Source organism: Megascapheus bottae, chromosome X (assembly GCF_031878675.1).
Source record: "Megascapheus bottae isolate mThoBot1 chromosome X, mThoBot2.hap1, whole genome shotgun sequence".
NCBI classification, from domain to species: Eukaryota; Metazoa; Chordata; class Mammalia; order Rodentia; family Geomyidae; genus Megascapheus; species Megascapheus bottae.
Window position 1 is genome coordinate 30144676 of NC_143547.1, and position 14185 is coordinate 30158860.

Below are 14185 nucleotides of genomic sequence, written 5' to 3' on the forward strand. Positions count from 1 at the left end.
AGTGCTAACCTTGAGAAAGCACAAGGACAGTGCCCAAGCCCTGAGTTCAAGCCCCAGGACTGGCAAAATAAGGAAGGAAAAAAAGAGAAAAGTCTCACAGACTTTTCTGTCCAGGCTGGTTTTGATTTCAGCTTCCTCAGTAGCTAGGATCATAGGCATGAGATCCCAGCTCCAAGCAAAGTTCTCAGTTTTACTTAAGACTCTTGTCCACAGCCCTGTATTTCTAGTTTCTAGAGCCTCCAGTTTACAAGCCATTTTATCTTCCATACCCAGGGTCCTCAAATCTAGGGAGATCAGATCCTTTGTACAGAAAAGCTCACAGGCTGAGAGCAGTGGCTCACACCTGTAATCCTAGCTACTTAGGAGGCTGAAATCTGAGGATCAAAGTTCAAAGCCAGCCCAGTCTCAAAAGCATCTGAGACTCTTATCTCCAATTAACCTCTAGATAACTGGGAAGTGGGGATTGGCTCAAGGGTAGGGTGGTAGCCTTGGGTTGAAGAGCTCAGGGACAGCGTGCAGGCTGAGTTCAAGCCCCATGACCCACAAAAAAAGCTCATTCTGGAGCCTATATCCACTTAAGATTTTTACTCTAGGGCTGGAAATGTGGCTTAATGGTAGAGTGCTTGCCTAACTTGCATGCATGAAGCCCTGGGCTTGATTCCTTACTACCACATAAACAGAAAAAAAACAGAAGTGGTACAGTGGCTCAAAGTAGTAGAGTACTAGCCCTGATCAAAAAGAAACTCAGGGATAGTATCCAGGCCCTGAGTTCAAGCCCCAGGACTGGCCAAAGAATAGAAGAGTTTTGCTCTAATTCCTAAAGATCTCAGACCGACCAGCTTTTGTTCACTGCTCTCAGGGGTCAACCACCTCACATACTCACTTTCCTATACATTTCAGGCCCAAATCAGACCCCTATACCTTTAGATGCTCCAATGTACTTGGCCTCTAGCCTCAACAACCCTACCACTGAAAGTCCTGAATCTATTTAACTCCCATGTCTTTAGCCCTCATGTGTTTCAAATGTACTAACACCCTAGTGCTTAAAAGTTTCAACATTACCCAGCTTGCAGTGAGACAGTTCCAGAGCTAATTCAACCCAATTACTGATTCCAGTTCCCAGTGGGAATTTTAGATTTATATAAACTCACAGCACACAATCTTCCAAGTCCTCAGCTCCCAGAGATCCCTGACACATGCATACTTCTACTGCAAACACTAGGGTCCCCAGGGCTTCCTTTTTCTTAGCTCTTGAGGGACCTATACCCTCTCTGTCCTTACATTTCCAACAAAGGGAATCTCAGGCTCCTAACCAGCATCTACAGACCTTAGCCCTCCCCAGATTCCCAGCCCTGATCTCCACTCCAGGGATCTTGGGACCCAGTACCCTCACCTGATTGGCAGCCTCGAGTTCCTGCTGCAACTTCTGGGTGCGAGCCAACTGGGCTCTGAGGTCAGCTTCCTTTCGTTGCTGTAACTCCTCTATTTTGTTCCTGGGGGTGAGAAGGTCTGGGCGCATGAGGCATAAGGCGAGGCCCATTCTCACAGCTTTGCCCTGTTGTCTTGGTTTAATTCTGCGGGGCATGGTTCCTATTTATGCACCTCTACCCTCAACCTTGGTAGTTACCTGCTGTCATTAAATAATGTCTCCTTCTCTGTCTGCAGACGGCAAAAACTGGGCATAAAAAGAGACACAGATGGGTCATTTCCACAAATCAATTCCCTTTAGGTCCTCAAAGCCTCTGGGGGGAAACCAAAAAATATACCTTTCTTGTTTCTTTTTCAGTTTCTCAGAAAGCTAGGAGAGAAGGAGAAAGGAGTGCAAACAAATAACAATGAGAATAACATTCATTTAATTCTCATAAATATGTCAATAACATTAATTAAAAAAAAACAAAGAATATTTACAGACACATCTTACTGAGTTCTTTCTGAAAGCCAGCATTTACTTATCTCATCCTGTGGAATCCCCAAATGGCCCTGAGAATTGAGAACTGTTGTACTGGATTTACAAACAGGAAAACTGCATTTCAAAAGGATTAAGTAATTTGGCTGCCCAGCTGGTCAACAGCAACATTGTCTCCGACTAGATTCTTTAGGTTCCAAAGGCCAGCATTTATGTTCCCAATATAGTGGCCAAAGGCCACAAGAGACAATGTCTAAGCTCAGAAGCCCAGAAATACAGGATCCTAATTGGGCCTCCAGATTCTAGGAGCCAAAAGTATGTTAAATCATTGGATGGATGAATGGATGTGTGACATTGGGAAGAAATAGACAAGGACCCACCATGCATAAGAGAGAATGAGACCACATTAGTGTATGCAACTCTGAGACATGAGTGTTAGCCTTTCCACTTTACACATGATGAAACTGAGAAAGCACATTGTCCCTTCTTCTCTGATAGGAAAAAGCCTGGCAGCCCCACCTTAGCAAGTTCCTCCTGTAGCCTGGATGTTTCAGCCTGCTTTGAACTCTACAGGAAGACATAAAGGGTGATGTCATCAGCAAGGAAAGGGAAGGCAAAGGCCTTCCCTGATCTCCCCACCTCCCTCACCTCTCAACCCACCAGATGATCATGTCAGATATCTTCATGGAACACAGGCAGAGGTAGAACATCTGCCTGTCTCCTAGCACTCAAGCCCCAACACCCTTAGATTCACCTCCAAGCCTTGCAGCTGCTCCCAGAGCAATCTCTTCTCCTCTTTCTCCATTTCCCATTTCAACTCCACCTCTGCCAGTGGCAGGGGGGCCGGAGCTGTGGGGATTGGGTCCATTGGGGGATCCCCCTGGCCCTCACTCACGGATGAGGACTTCATAGCCTCTTTCCCATAACGCTCCTGCAGGGCTGGTGGGAAGAACAAGGATGTGTGAAAAATAAGGTGTTCTATGAAGCTCTTTGCCATGCCTCAAAGAGATGGAGAACCACTTTTCTACCTGAGAAGTTATACAGACCCTGTCCAAATGAGCACAGGCTCATCCATGTTTCTAACAAATTACCTTTTATTAGCATGCATTAGTTGCACAAGGGGGGGAGATTACTGTGACATTTTCCCACGTGTAAACAATATCCCTTTATCAACATTCCCCATTTTCCTCTTCTTTAAGCATTTTTCAATAGCTTTCATTGTTCTATTGTTATTTTTGTGCAGATCCTGGAGTATGAACTCAGGGCCTGGATGCTATCCATGAGCTTTTCTACTCGATTAGTGCTTCATCATTTGAGCTAAAGCTCTATTTCTTGCTTTTTTAAATGGTTAACTGGAGATGAGCCTCAAAGACTTTCCTTCCTGGGCTGGATTAGAACTGCAAGCCAAATCTCAGCCTCAGCTCAAACATGAGCTAGCTACCAGCATCTAGCTCATTGTTCTATTTTCTGTCTTTCTCTTTCTTTCCTTCTTCCTTTCCTTCTTTCTTTCTTTCTTGTTCTTTTTTGCCAGTCCTGGGGCTTGAATTCAGGTCCTGAGCACTGTCCTTGGGCTTTTTCCTTAAGGACAGCGCTCTGTCACTTGAGCCACAGCACCACTTCCAGCTTTTGTAGGTATATGGTTCTGAGGAATCGAACCCAGGTCTTCGTGCATGCTAGGCAAACACTCTACCACTAGGCCAAATTCCCGGCCCCAGATCTCAGCCTTCTGAGTAGGTAGAATTACACTCATGATCCACTGTCTCTCAACTTGAATTCTTCCTGTGACCCCCTAATTCCCATCTGTATTTTAGATGGGAATCCTTCCTGATCACAGAACTAGAACCCATTAACACAGAAGTCCTAGCTGCTCATCAAAAACCTTCCCATAGTCCACCAAGCTGTCATCTTTCAGATTTAACCTAGGTTCAGAATCTTTCCAACATGCCAGACACAGGTGTCTCGCTCCTACTACTCAGGAGGCTGAGATCTGAGGAAGGCAGTTCAAAGCCAGCTTGGGCACTAAAGTCCAAGAGACTCTTATCTCCAATTAACCACCAAAAAACTGAAAAGTGGCACTATGGCTCAAAGTGATAGAGAACAAGCCTTGAGCTATGCTCTTGTCAAGAGCACAGGGACACCGCCCAGGCCCAGAGTTCAAGCCCTGCCACCGACCAAGGGAAAAAAAAAATTCCCCAACATTCTTTCATTCATGTTCTCCAAGTGGCCAGTATCTTTTTCTCAAGTTTCACACTGACATTTGCTAACTATCAGTCTTTGAACTAAATGCATAATAGTATCTATCACCTCTTAGCTCCACAACCGGCTTCCAGATAGGACTATGTGCTATGAAGAAAAGTAAACTTCAGCTCAGAGAGGTAAAAATAACTTCTCAAGTCCAGAGCTCAATACTTGTTCCTGGCAAGGCCCCACCTCACAGGGTAGCTCCTCATTTTCCCTTGAGACAACATCTTTCCTTGTTCTACTCAACCCCTGAGATCCCTATAAGTGCAGGAAAGCTTCCATGTACCTGCCACGTTCTTCTGCAAGGCTGTGTTCTCCGCTTGTAGTCTCAGGAGCTCCCCATCCACATGTGACCCATGAGCTACTGCTCCAGCAGCCCCTTCCTTCAGTTGCTGATTCTCCTGCTCCAGGTGTTCCATCTGGCTGCAGAGCTGAGAAGAGGAAGAGAAAAGATGGCAGAGAATCAGCAAATCAGATCAAGATTCACTGAAACAGGCTAGGTACCAGTGGCTCATGCCTGTCATTCTAGCTACTCAGAAGCCTGACATCTGAAGATCTCAGTTCAAAGCCAACTTGGGTAGGAAAGTCTATGATACTCTTATCTCCAATTAAATAGTAAAGAGCAAGAAGTAGAGCTGAGAGCCAGTGGCTCACACCTGTAATCCTAGCTACTCAGAAGGCTGAGATCTGAGGACTAAGGTTTGAAGTTAGTATGGCCAGGAAAAATCACCCAGACTCATGTCTGATTAACAATCCAATAAGCTGAAAGAGAAACTGTGGTGATCAGTAGTAGAGCACTAGCCTTGATCAAGAAAGCTCAGGGAAAGCTACGCTGATGGGACATTCCTGTAATTTTAGCTACTCAGAAGGCTTGAGATCTGAGGATCATGGTTCAAAGCCAGCCTGAGTAGAAGAGTCCATAATACTCTGATCTCCAATTAATTACAGAAAAGCTAGACGTGTCCAGAAGTGGGGCCTAGTGGTAGAGTGCTTGCCTAGCATGTACGAAGCCCTGGGTTTGATTCCTCAGGACCACATACACAGAAAAAGCTAGAAGTAGTGCTGTGGCTTAAGTGGTAGAGTGCTAACCTTGAGAAAAGCCCAGGGACAGTGCCCAGGCCCTGTGTTCAAGCCCATGACTGGCAAAAAAGCTACAAGTGGCACTGTGTCTCAAGTGTTAGTGTGCTAGCCTTGAACAAAAGGAGTTCAGGGAAAGTGCCCAGGCACAGAGTTCAATTTCCAGGACCAACAACAACCCTGTAATATAGATGTTCTCACACTTTATACAGACAAGGACACTGGGCACAGTGATGTTAGGAACTTCAAATCACACAACTCCTAAATAGCAATGTCAAAAATGATGCGGGGGGACGGGAGTTTGGCCTACTGGTAGAGTGCTTGCCTAGTATGCATGAAGACCCAGGTTCAATTCCTTGGTACCACATATAAATAGAAAAAGCCAGAAGTGGTGCTGAGGCTCAAGTGGTAGAGCTCTAGCCTTGAAAAAGTCCAAGGACAGAGCTCAGGCCCTGAGCTCAAGCCCAGGACTGGCAAAAAAAATAATAATGCTGGGCTGGGCGCAGTGGCTCACACCTATAATCCTAGCTATTCAGGAGGCTGAGATCTGAGGATCAAGGTTCAAAGCCAGCCTGGGCACAAAAGGACCTAAGACTCTTATCTCCAACTAACCTCTAGAAAACGGGAAATGGGGCTTGGCTCAAGGGTAAGGCGGTAGCCTTAAGCTGAATAGCTCAGGGACAGCGCCCAGGCCAAGTTCAAGCCCCATGACCCACAAAAAAAATCTCATGGATGGACTTGTGGCTGGGCTGGCTTTGAACCTCAATCTTGAGATCTCAGCCTCCTGAGTAGCTAGGAATACAGGCATGAGCCATGGGTACCTGGCTCCACAAGACTCTTATCTCCAATTAATCATAAAAAAAGTGAAAAGTAGAACTGTGACTGAAGTGTTAGAGCACTACCCTTTGGCAAAATGAAGCTCAGGGATAGCAGCCAGGATGTGAGTTCAAGTCCCAAAACCAATGAGAAAGAGTTAGCCAATCCAGGATGAATTACCCAGAAGAAGTAGAACCCTAAGCTCATGTTAGATAAAGGAAGGAAAAGCAAATGGAAACAGCTAAAACACTTTTCCATCCTTTATTAAGAACTTTACCTAAAACCCCAGGAAAGACTAAGACTCTATAGCATCTGCCTCAAATTATACACATGGAGACTTGAAGCTGGTAGAAAAAAGGAGTACCCTGCCTAGGAACCAAATGACTTCAGTGTGTTCAAAGTCTAATCCCACCATAAAGATAGGCCCTATCTATCAAAGCACTACCCTCAGCACTAAAACAGACCAAGTCCTGTTTCAGCACCACGGACAGCACCTCAAGGCCAAACCCTGTCTGCTGATGTCAGGTTTGGGCCGAAGTGGCTTCTACACATGTACACAAACACACCATTCTCATTCCCCCCTTGTCTCTTCCCAGCATCAGTACCTTGCTGAACTCAGCCATAAGTGTGCTGTTCTGCAAACGGAAGTCTTCTTCCTGGCTGTGCAGTTTTGCCTGTAGCATCTCATTTTCACTCAGGAGTACCTCAAATTCCTGCAGTGGAAGGAACATATAGGACAAGACTCCAACAGGGGCAGAGAGGATGAGGATCCATGGAAAGGAAAGGAAAGGGATTAAAATTGTATAGAGGAGAGCATAGGGCAGATAAATAGGAAGAGATCGACAAACAGGGAAGAAAATAAGAGGGAAAGAAAGACAGAGGGGAGAAAAATAAGAAGGAAAATGGGGAAGGGAGAATAGACAGGCATTGGGAGGGAAGAGAAAGATGAGAGTAAGGGTGGTAGAAAGATGAGAAAATGGGGCGAAGATAAGGAAGAATAGGATTGAGAATAAAAAAACAGGAAAAAATAAAGAGGAATAGAGAAAAATGAATAGGGAAATAATAAAAAAAAGCAGAAATCATAATCACAGAGATAGGACCAAAAAGAGTCATAGGACAGGGAAGGTTGAGGAGTAAAACAAGTCAGAAAGAGGAGAATAGAAGAACAGAGATGTGAACAGAGAAGAAAGATATGCAGAGATGCAGAATATGAGCCAAACACAGAGAAACACATGGCATTGAGGAAGTTACCAGTGCAAGGGCTGATATAGAGAGAAAGGGGCCATTTACATAGAAATGTTCCCATAAGGCAATCTCACAGACCCATCTACCCACCATGGATCCCCTTACCTGAGCTTTCTTGCTCTTGTGCAGTGCCTAAAAGGAGGGTGGGAAGAGAACTAAAATGAACAGCAATGGACTGTAGGGTATGGAGGCTACTGTGGCAAGTGGTAAGGGAAGATGATGATGAAGATATGGGTTATGGGATGCAAGTGTCTTCACCCTTCCAACTTCTGTGACAATTTGGAGCCCACAGAAATGCTGGTTAAGTGAGTGCATGAATGGGAATCCTGCCTTAGTGCTACAGCATGCTTAATTTTCTTTATATTTATTCTTTTATATGGGGGGGAGTGGAATATATCTCCATATTTAACCCTTTAAAGGCTGCATCACCAAGCTGGGAAATTGTGGCTTCATTTCTATATTTGTCACAACATGTCTACATGAATTCTCATCCCCATATAACATGGAAATTGTTGCTTGTTACCACAGCAGTCAAGGGCATTACCAAGTTTTATTTCTTTTTAAATTTCTTCCTTTCTGGTAGGGAGGAAGAGGCAGTATTGGAGTTTGAACTCAGGGCCTCATACTTGCAAGTTTGGCAGTCTACCACTTGAGCCATGCCTCCAGGCCTGATTTTTGCTGGCTACTTTAGAGATGGAATCTAGTGAACTTTTTGGGCTCAGCATAGTGTCAAACAATGATCATCCAGATCTCAGGGTCCTGAGTGTCTAGAATTACAGATGTGAATTACTGGTACCTGACACTGTCCAGTTTTTTTGGTAGATCGTCTGCATTCTGGATTCCTTCACCAAACAGATATTTACTAAGTATGTCCTATTAAAATATTGTGCTACCCATGGGGACAGAGCAATGTAGGGCACAAAGAGGGGACCTTCAATATCTTATGGGGCCAAGAGAGGTTATATCCTACTTTATTTCTAGAAGACTTAAAAGTTCAATCTCATGTCACCAAAAGGAACGGAATAGGGATGAGCGTTAGGAACACAAAGCAGGAATGTTTTATGGGAATGTGACTTAGTGGTAGAGTGCTTGCCTAACATGCAGGAAGCTCTGGGTTTGATTTCTCATGAACCATAGACACAAAAACCGTAAGTGGTACTGTGGCTCAAGTGGTAGAGTGTTAGCCTTGAGAAAGCTCAAGGTCAGTACCCAGGCCCTTAGTTAAAGCTCTAGGACTGGAAAAAAAGCAGAAGTTCAGGGACAGAGCCCAGGCCCTGAGTTCAAGCCACAGGACCAGCAAACAAACAAACAGAAATGTGAGTGGAGAATAGGACACAGATTCAAGGCAGATTTACTGACAGATCTCACTGTTTGATCCTAAAGTTAGTGAGTGAATGAAACTAGGTGTGGTACACACACATCTAGACCTAGTTATTTAGAGGGCTGAAGCCAGAGTATTGATTGATGGTAGCAGTCCAGTGCTAGCCAAAGAAACATAGCAAAACCCTGTCTAAAAAGAAGGGGGGGGGGCGGGAGTTTGGCCTAGTGGTAGAATGCTTGCCTAGCATGCATGAAGACCCAGGTTCGATTCCTCAATACCACATACATAGAAAGAAGCCAGAAATGGTGCTGAGGCTCAAGTGGTAGAGCTCTAGCTTTGAGAAAGTCCAGGCCCTGAGCTCAAGCCAAGGACTGGCAAAAAAAAAAACCCAGCTAGTCAATGAGGATGAGGATGCAATTTAATAGTAGATTACTTGCCTAGAATGCACAAGGCCCTAGATTCAATCCCCAGCACCATCAAAAGAAATAGTATACGATACTGGGCGCAGTGGCTTACACCTGTAATCCTAGCTGCTCAGGAGGCTGAGATCTGAGGATGAAGATTCAAAGCCAGCCCCAGCACAGAAGAACCTGAGACTCTTATCTCCAATTAACTTCTAGAAAATGGGAAGTTGAGGTTGGCTCAAGGATAGGGCGGTAGCCTTGAGCTGAAGAGCTCAGCGACAGTGCCCAGGCTGAGTTCAAGCCCCAAGACCCACAAAAAAGAAAAGAAATTGTATATGAGTAAGTAGTTGTGATAAGAATAAATTGAGACTAAATCAAGAGTTGATAAGTAGCTCAGTTGCAATGTCCTTGCCTAGCAAGTGCAAATTCCTTGGGTTCCAGCCCCAGTACCAAAGAAGAAAAGACATAAAAAATCAGTTTTAAAAAAAGGGGGGCAGGAGCGTGGCCTAGTGGTAGCGTGCTTGCCTAGCATGCACAAAGCCCTGGGTTCAATTCCCCAGAAGCACATACACAGAAAAGCCAGAAGTGGTGCTGTGACTCAAGTGGCAGAGGGCTAGCATTGAGCAAAAAATATCCAATGACAGTGCCCAGGGCCTGAGTTTAAGCCCCAGGGCTGGCAAAAAAAAAAAGGCTCACGCCTGTAATCCAACTACTCGGGAGGATAAGATCTGAGCAGAAAAGTCCCAGTGAGACTCTTTGAAACTGTAGCTCAAATGGTAGAACATTAGCCTTGAGCAAAAGAGGTCAGGGACAGTGCCCAGGCACTGAGTTCAAGCACTACAACCACCACCGCCACCAACATCAAAATGAGTGACTTAGAATTAATAAATTAAAAAGAACAGGGCTTGACAGGGCACACTTATATGTCCAACACTTAGCAGGCCAAGGCAAAAGGATCATGTATTCCAGGTCAGCTTAGGCTACATATAGTGAGTTCCAGGCCAGGATAGGATATATTGTGAAAATCCTAGCTCAAAAAAATTAACTAGGCAAAATGAACTAAAATAAACCAATAATCTGTTAAATGATGGAATGAGGGGCCAGGAGTGTGGCCTAGTGGTATAATGCTTGCCTAGCATGCATGAAGCCCTGGACTCTATTCCTTGGTACCACACAGAAAAAGCTGAAAGTGGTGCTGTGACTCAAGTGGTAGAGTGCTAATCTTGATAAAGTTCAAGGACAGTGCCCAGACCCTGAGTTGAAGTGTCAGGACTACCAAAAATAAAAATGATGGAATGAAGACAGCATATAATATTTGGTAACTATTCACTGGCTAGGTGAATGAGTCAGGTCAGTAAAGCAGGGGGTGGGTGGGTAGTTGGGAACAAAGAGGTACCTTTTGAGCTTTATTCAATTCCTTATCCAGGTAGACGACCTTCTGTCGAAGACTGGTAAGTTCTGGTGTAGGGAAAGCAGAGTTCTCAACTTGAGGCAGTGAAAAGGATCTGAAAAGTCTTCCTACCAGGCCTCTAAAGGAGAAGTTTAGCCTCTGTCCCCCAAAACCACCCTCATCTAATAAGACCCTTTTGGCTCACCAACACCATTCTTCCGTAGTTCATCTGAAAGTTGGTAGTTATTTGTCCGGAGTTCCAGGAGCTGAGCCTTTAGGGGAATCAGAGAGCAGAAAAGATGTCAGAAGAATACTCCCATCTCAACCATGAAGTACCTAAGCCTCTTAAGCCCTATGGACTGAACTGGTTTCTTCCAGATAACTCCTCAGCCACTCCTTATGATCTGTGTATAGCACTATAGTGGTGGCTCATGCCTATAGTCCTAGCTACTCAGGAGGCTGAGGTCTGAGGATTGCAGCTTGAAGCCAGCCCATACAGAAAAACCCATGAGACTTTTATTTCCAATGAACTATTAGAAGACAGGAAGTGGAGCTGTGGCTCAAAAGTGGTAGAATGATAGCCTTGAGCAAAAAGTTCAGGAACAGTGCCTAGGCCCTGAGTTTAAGACCCATGATCAAACAAATAAAACAACACAAAATCTGTGCATGCTGCATCTTAAATGAGGTACCAGGCCCTTGCATTCCTGGTTCCAACTACTCCAGCTCCACTCTTTGTTCCCAACTAGCCTTCAAACCTCCATCTCCTTCACCAATCCATTTCTGTACTTGGGCCATCATGTAGAATACAGACACAAATAAGGCTCCTGTTTATATGTGTTCTAAGACTCGACAAATCTACAGGATAAAAGCCCCTCCCCTCTCCTCCTTCTCCTCCAACCTTTTTCCAGCACTGCACATAGTCCTGGCCAGACTTGGAGGCCCCTGAGGGCAAGGATCAAAGGACTGCTTTCCAACTTATTTTCCAAGAGAAGAAGGTCTGGTATCCCCTCCCCAATTTGCTCAAGGTGAAAAAGCCACTGTTCTACTTCCAAGTTGTTGTTGCTTAAATGAAAACAAGATCTCGTGGCCAGGAGTTTGGCCTAGTGGTAGAGTACTTGCCTAGCATGCACAAAGACCCAGGTTTGATTCCTCAGCACCACATATACAGAAAAAGCTAGAAGTGGTACTGTGGCTCAAGTGATAGAGTGCTAGCCTTAAGAAAGCCCAAGGATAGTGCTCAGGCCCTGAGTTCAAACCCCAGGACTGGCAAAAAAAAAGAAAGAATCTCATGGACTTTCCTACCTAGGCTGCTTTGAACCTCAATCCTCAGATCTCAGCATTTTCTGCAGCTGGTATTACGGTTATGAGCCACCAGTGCCTGGCTTACTTACTAGGGTGCTCAAAACATGTTCCAGCCAGGCACTGGTGGCCCACACCTGTAATCATAACTACTCAGGAAGCTGAGAACTAAGGATCACCGTTCAAAGATAGCTGTTCAAAGAAAAGCCAGCGAGACTCTTTTTTTCCCAGTCCTGGACTTGAGCTCAGGGCCTGAGCACTGTCCTTGGACTTTCTTAAGGCTAGAGCTCTACCACTTGAGCCTCAGCACCACTTCTGGCTTTTTCTTTTTCTTTTTTTGCCAGTGCTGGGCTTAAGCTCAGGGCCTGAGCACTGTCCTTGGGCTTTTTTTTCTCAAGGCTAGAGCTCTACCACTTGAGCCTTAGCACCACTTCCGGCTTTTTCTATGTATGTGGTACCAAGGAATCGAACCCGGGTCTTCATGAATGCTAGGCAAGCACTCTACCAATAGGCCAAATTCCCGGCACCACTTCTGGCTTTTTCTATGTATGTGGTACCAAGAATCGAACCCGGGTCTTTGTGTATGCTAGGCAAGCACTCTACCACTAGGCCAAACTCCTGGCCCATGTGAGACTCTTATCTCCAATTAAAAACCAGAAAACTAGAAGTGGAGCTGTGGCTCCAAGTGGTAGAGTGACAGCCTTCAGCAAAGGAGCTCAGGGACAGCATCTAGGCTTGAGTTCAAGCCTCCCACTGACAAAAAAAAAGATAAACATGTTCCAACTCCCTCTGAGGATTAAAGTACAGGCTATTCCAAACAACATATTTTCCTCCATTCCTCCTACTAGCCCTGACGAGATCTGAAGCCCATTCTGTCCACACCAACTTATTGTCCCTTAACCCCAACAGAACTTTTCCCTCCCAAAGCACCATGGGAGGTTTGGCAAATACAGAATCTTTTTTTCTTTTGTTGGTTTTGGGGTTTTTTTGGTACCAGTCTTAGGGCTTGAACTCAGTGTCTTGGCTCTGTCTCTGAGCTTGTTTTGCTCAAGGCACTCTACCACTTGAGTTACTGCTCTACTTCCAGCTTTTTCTGTTTATGTGGTGGTGAGGAATTGAATCCAGAGCTTCATTTGTGTTAGGCAAGCACTCTAACAGTAAGTTACCTTCTCAGCCCCCTGAGGTCTTTTGCTAGCACTCTACCACTTGAGACACAGAACCACTCTGGCTTTTTTGGTGGTTATTTGGAGAGAAAGTCTCAAGTTTTTTTTTCCTGCACAGATTTTAGTGGCCTTTCATGGTCTAATGACTTCACCTTTACATCCCAGTGTCCTTCTTACAGGGACAATTATTTTCCCTCATTCAAGGACGAATAAAATTACCTTCCCTCACTCAAGAACTCTTAGTAGAATTCTTCCTCACTAAGGAATTCTGAAGGGCCCACTCACAGAGCAATATTCTTACCCTGTCTGAGTACCTCCTAAAAATGAAGTGGCCAGTTCCTAGTCAGGATATCTCCCCAAAGCCCAATGATCTCCCCTTCATGCAGTTCAAGGTATTACTCTTTTACCTCCTCTTGTCCTGCCCTGAATAATGATTAATTTTACTACTCATCCAAGGACTTCTTTACCCCCTCCTCCCTTCCCCTGTAATGGGATCACACCGAATCATCTAATGGTACCGCCCCCCCATCTTCACCTCCCACAGGAGCAACATATCCTGGGTCGTCCCCAATCTCTGGCACAGTGGTATCTCCCACAAACTTTCCACCTCGCACAAGCTAATGGTATTGCCTTCAAAAGGGCTGCCCCCACCATGACGCAAACGGGCCGAACGCTCCCTTCCTTCCTCTCCAAACAAAATGGTTTCTCCCTCTCAAGATTTTCCTTTAACATCATCACCTGATGATGGTATGTTCTGCACAAAGGCCCAACGTTCTCACATCCCGAGCACTAAGGTATTGCCCACTCCAGAACGTTCGCCCTCCCTCCCGCCCACACAACTGACAGCCACCTTCAGAACCCAATTAGAGCCTCAGAACCCCATAGATTCGCCGCCGTTCAGACCTGTTTTCCTTCCCCAAACAAACCCTTAGATTCAAGTCTATCCAAACCAATTACTCCGAACCGATGGCACGATCTCCCTCTATCTTTCCCCAGGTCACATAGCCCGGTGGTCTTTCCCAGGGCAAGCACCTGCATCCGCTGAAACTCCTCCTCAGACAGAGCTTGCGCCATGTTCCTCCCCCCCCACCCCCCGACCGTCTTCCTGCGCAGTCGCAGTCGGTGCACAGTGACAGGCTTCAGTTTGGACCGTACCACGGATGAAAAAAAATGAGGTGTAAGATCTTAATTCAAAAGTTCAACATTGTGCAACTAGAGAGAAGGAAATGAAGCAACTAATTAGGTGAGTTGATAACTCAATGTTTTATGAGACTGTAGGTTATCGGGTCTCACTTTTCAGCCGTTATAGAGGAGACATTGTTA

At 45.3% G+C, this 14185-nt stretch overlaps 1 protein-coding gene across 3 annotated transcripts in view; it reads right to left on the bottom strand.

The window, feature by feature from the left end:
• The window catches only part of Gripap1 (GRIP1 associated protein 1), a 29203-nt gene extending 15221 nt beyond the window's left edge, over nt 1–13982 (bottom strand). Inside the window, exons 1-11 of one of the 3 annotated variants that reach the window (XM_090326613.1) lie at nt 13895–13982; nt 10606–10672; nt 10407–10468; nt 7391–7417; nt 6646–6753; nt 4434–4578; nt 2661–2845; nt 2426–2473; nt 1767–1798; nt 1628–1675; nt 1394–1493 (exon numbers count right to left, since the gene is read on the bottom strand). In XM_090326613.1, the coding sequence (XP_090182739.1) occupies nt 1394–1493; nt 1628–1675; nt 1767–1798; nt 2426–2473; nt 2661–2845; nt 4434–4578; nt 6646–6753; nt 7391–7417; nt 10407–10468; nt 10606–10672; nt 13895–13936 (864 nt within the window). In that variant the 5' untranslated portion in view covers nt 13937–13982. The remainder of the gene's footprint in view (nt 1–1393; nt 1494–1627; nt 1676–1766; nt 1799–2425; nt 2474–2660; nt 2846–4433; nt 4579–6645; nt 6754–7390; nt 7418–10406; nt 10469–10605; nt 10673–13894) is intronic. The other 2 variants (XM_090326612.1, XM_090326610.1) reach the window with 2 other exon arrangements.
• Between the last annotated feature and the right edge of the window lie 203 nt (nt 13983–14185).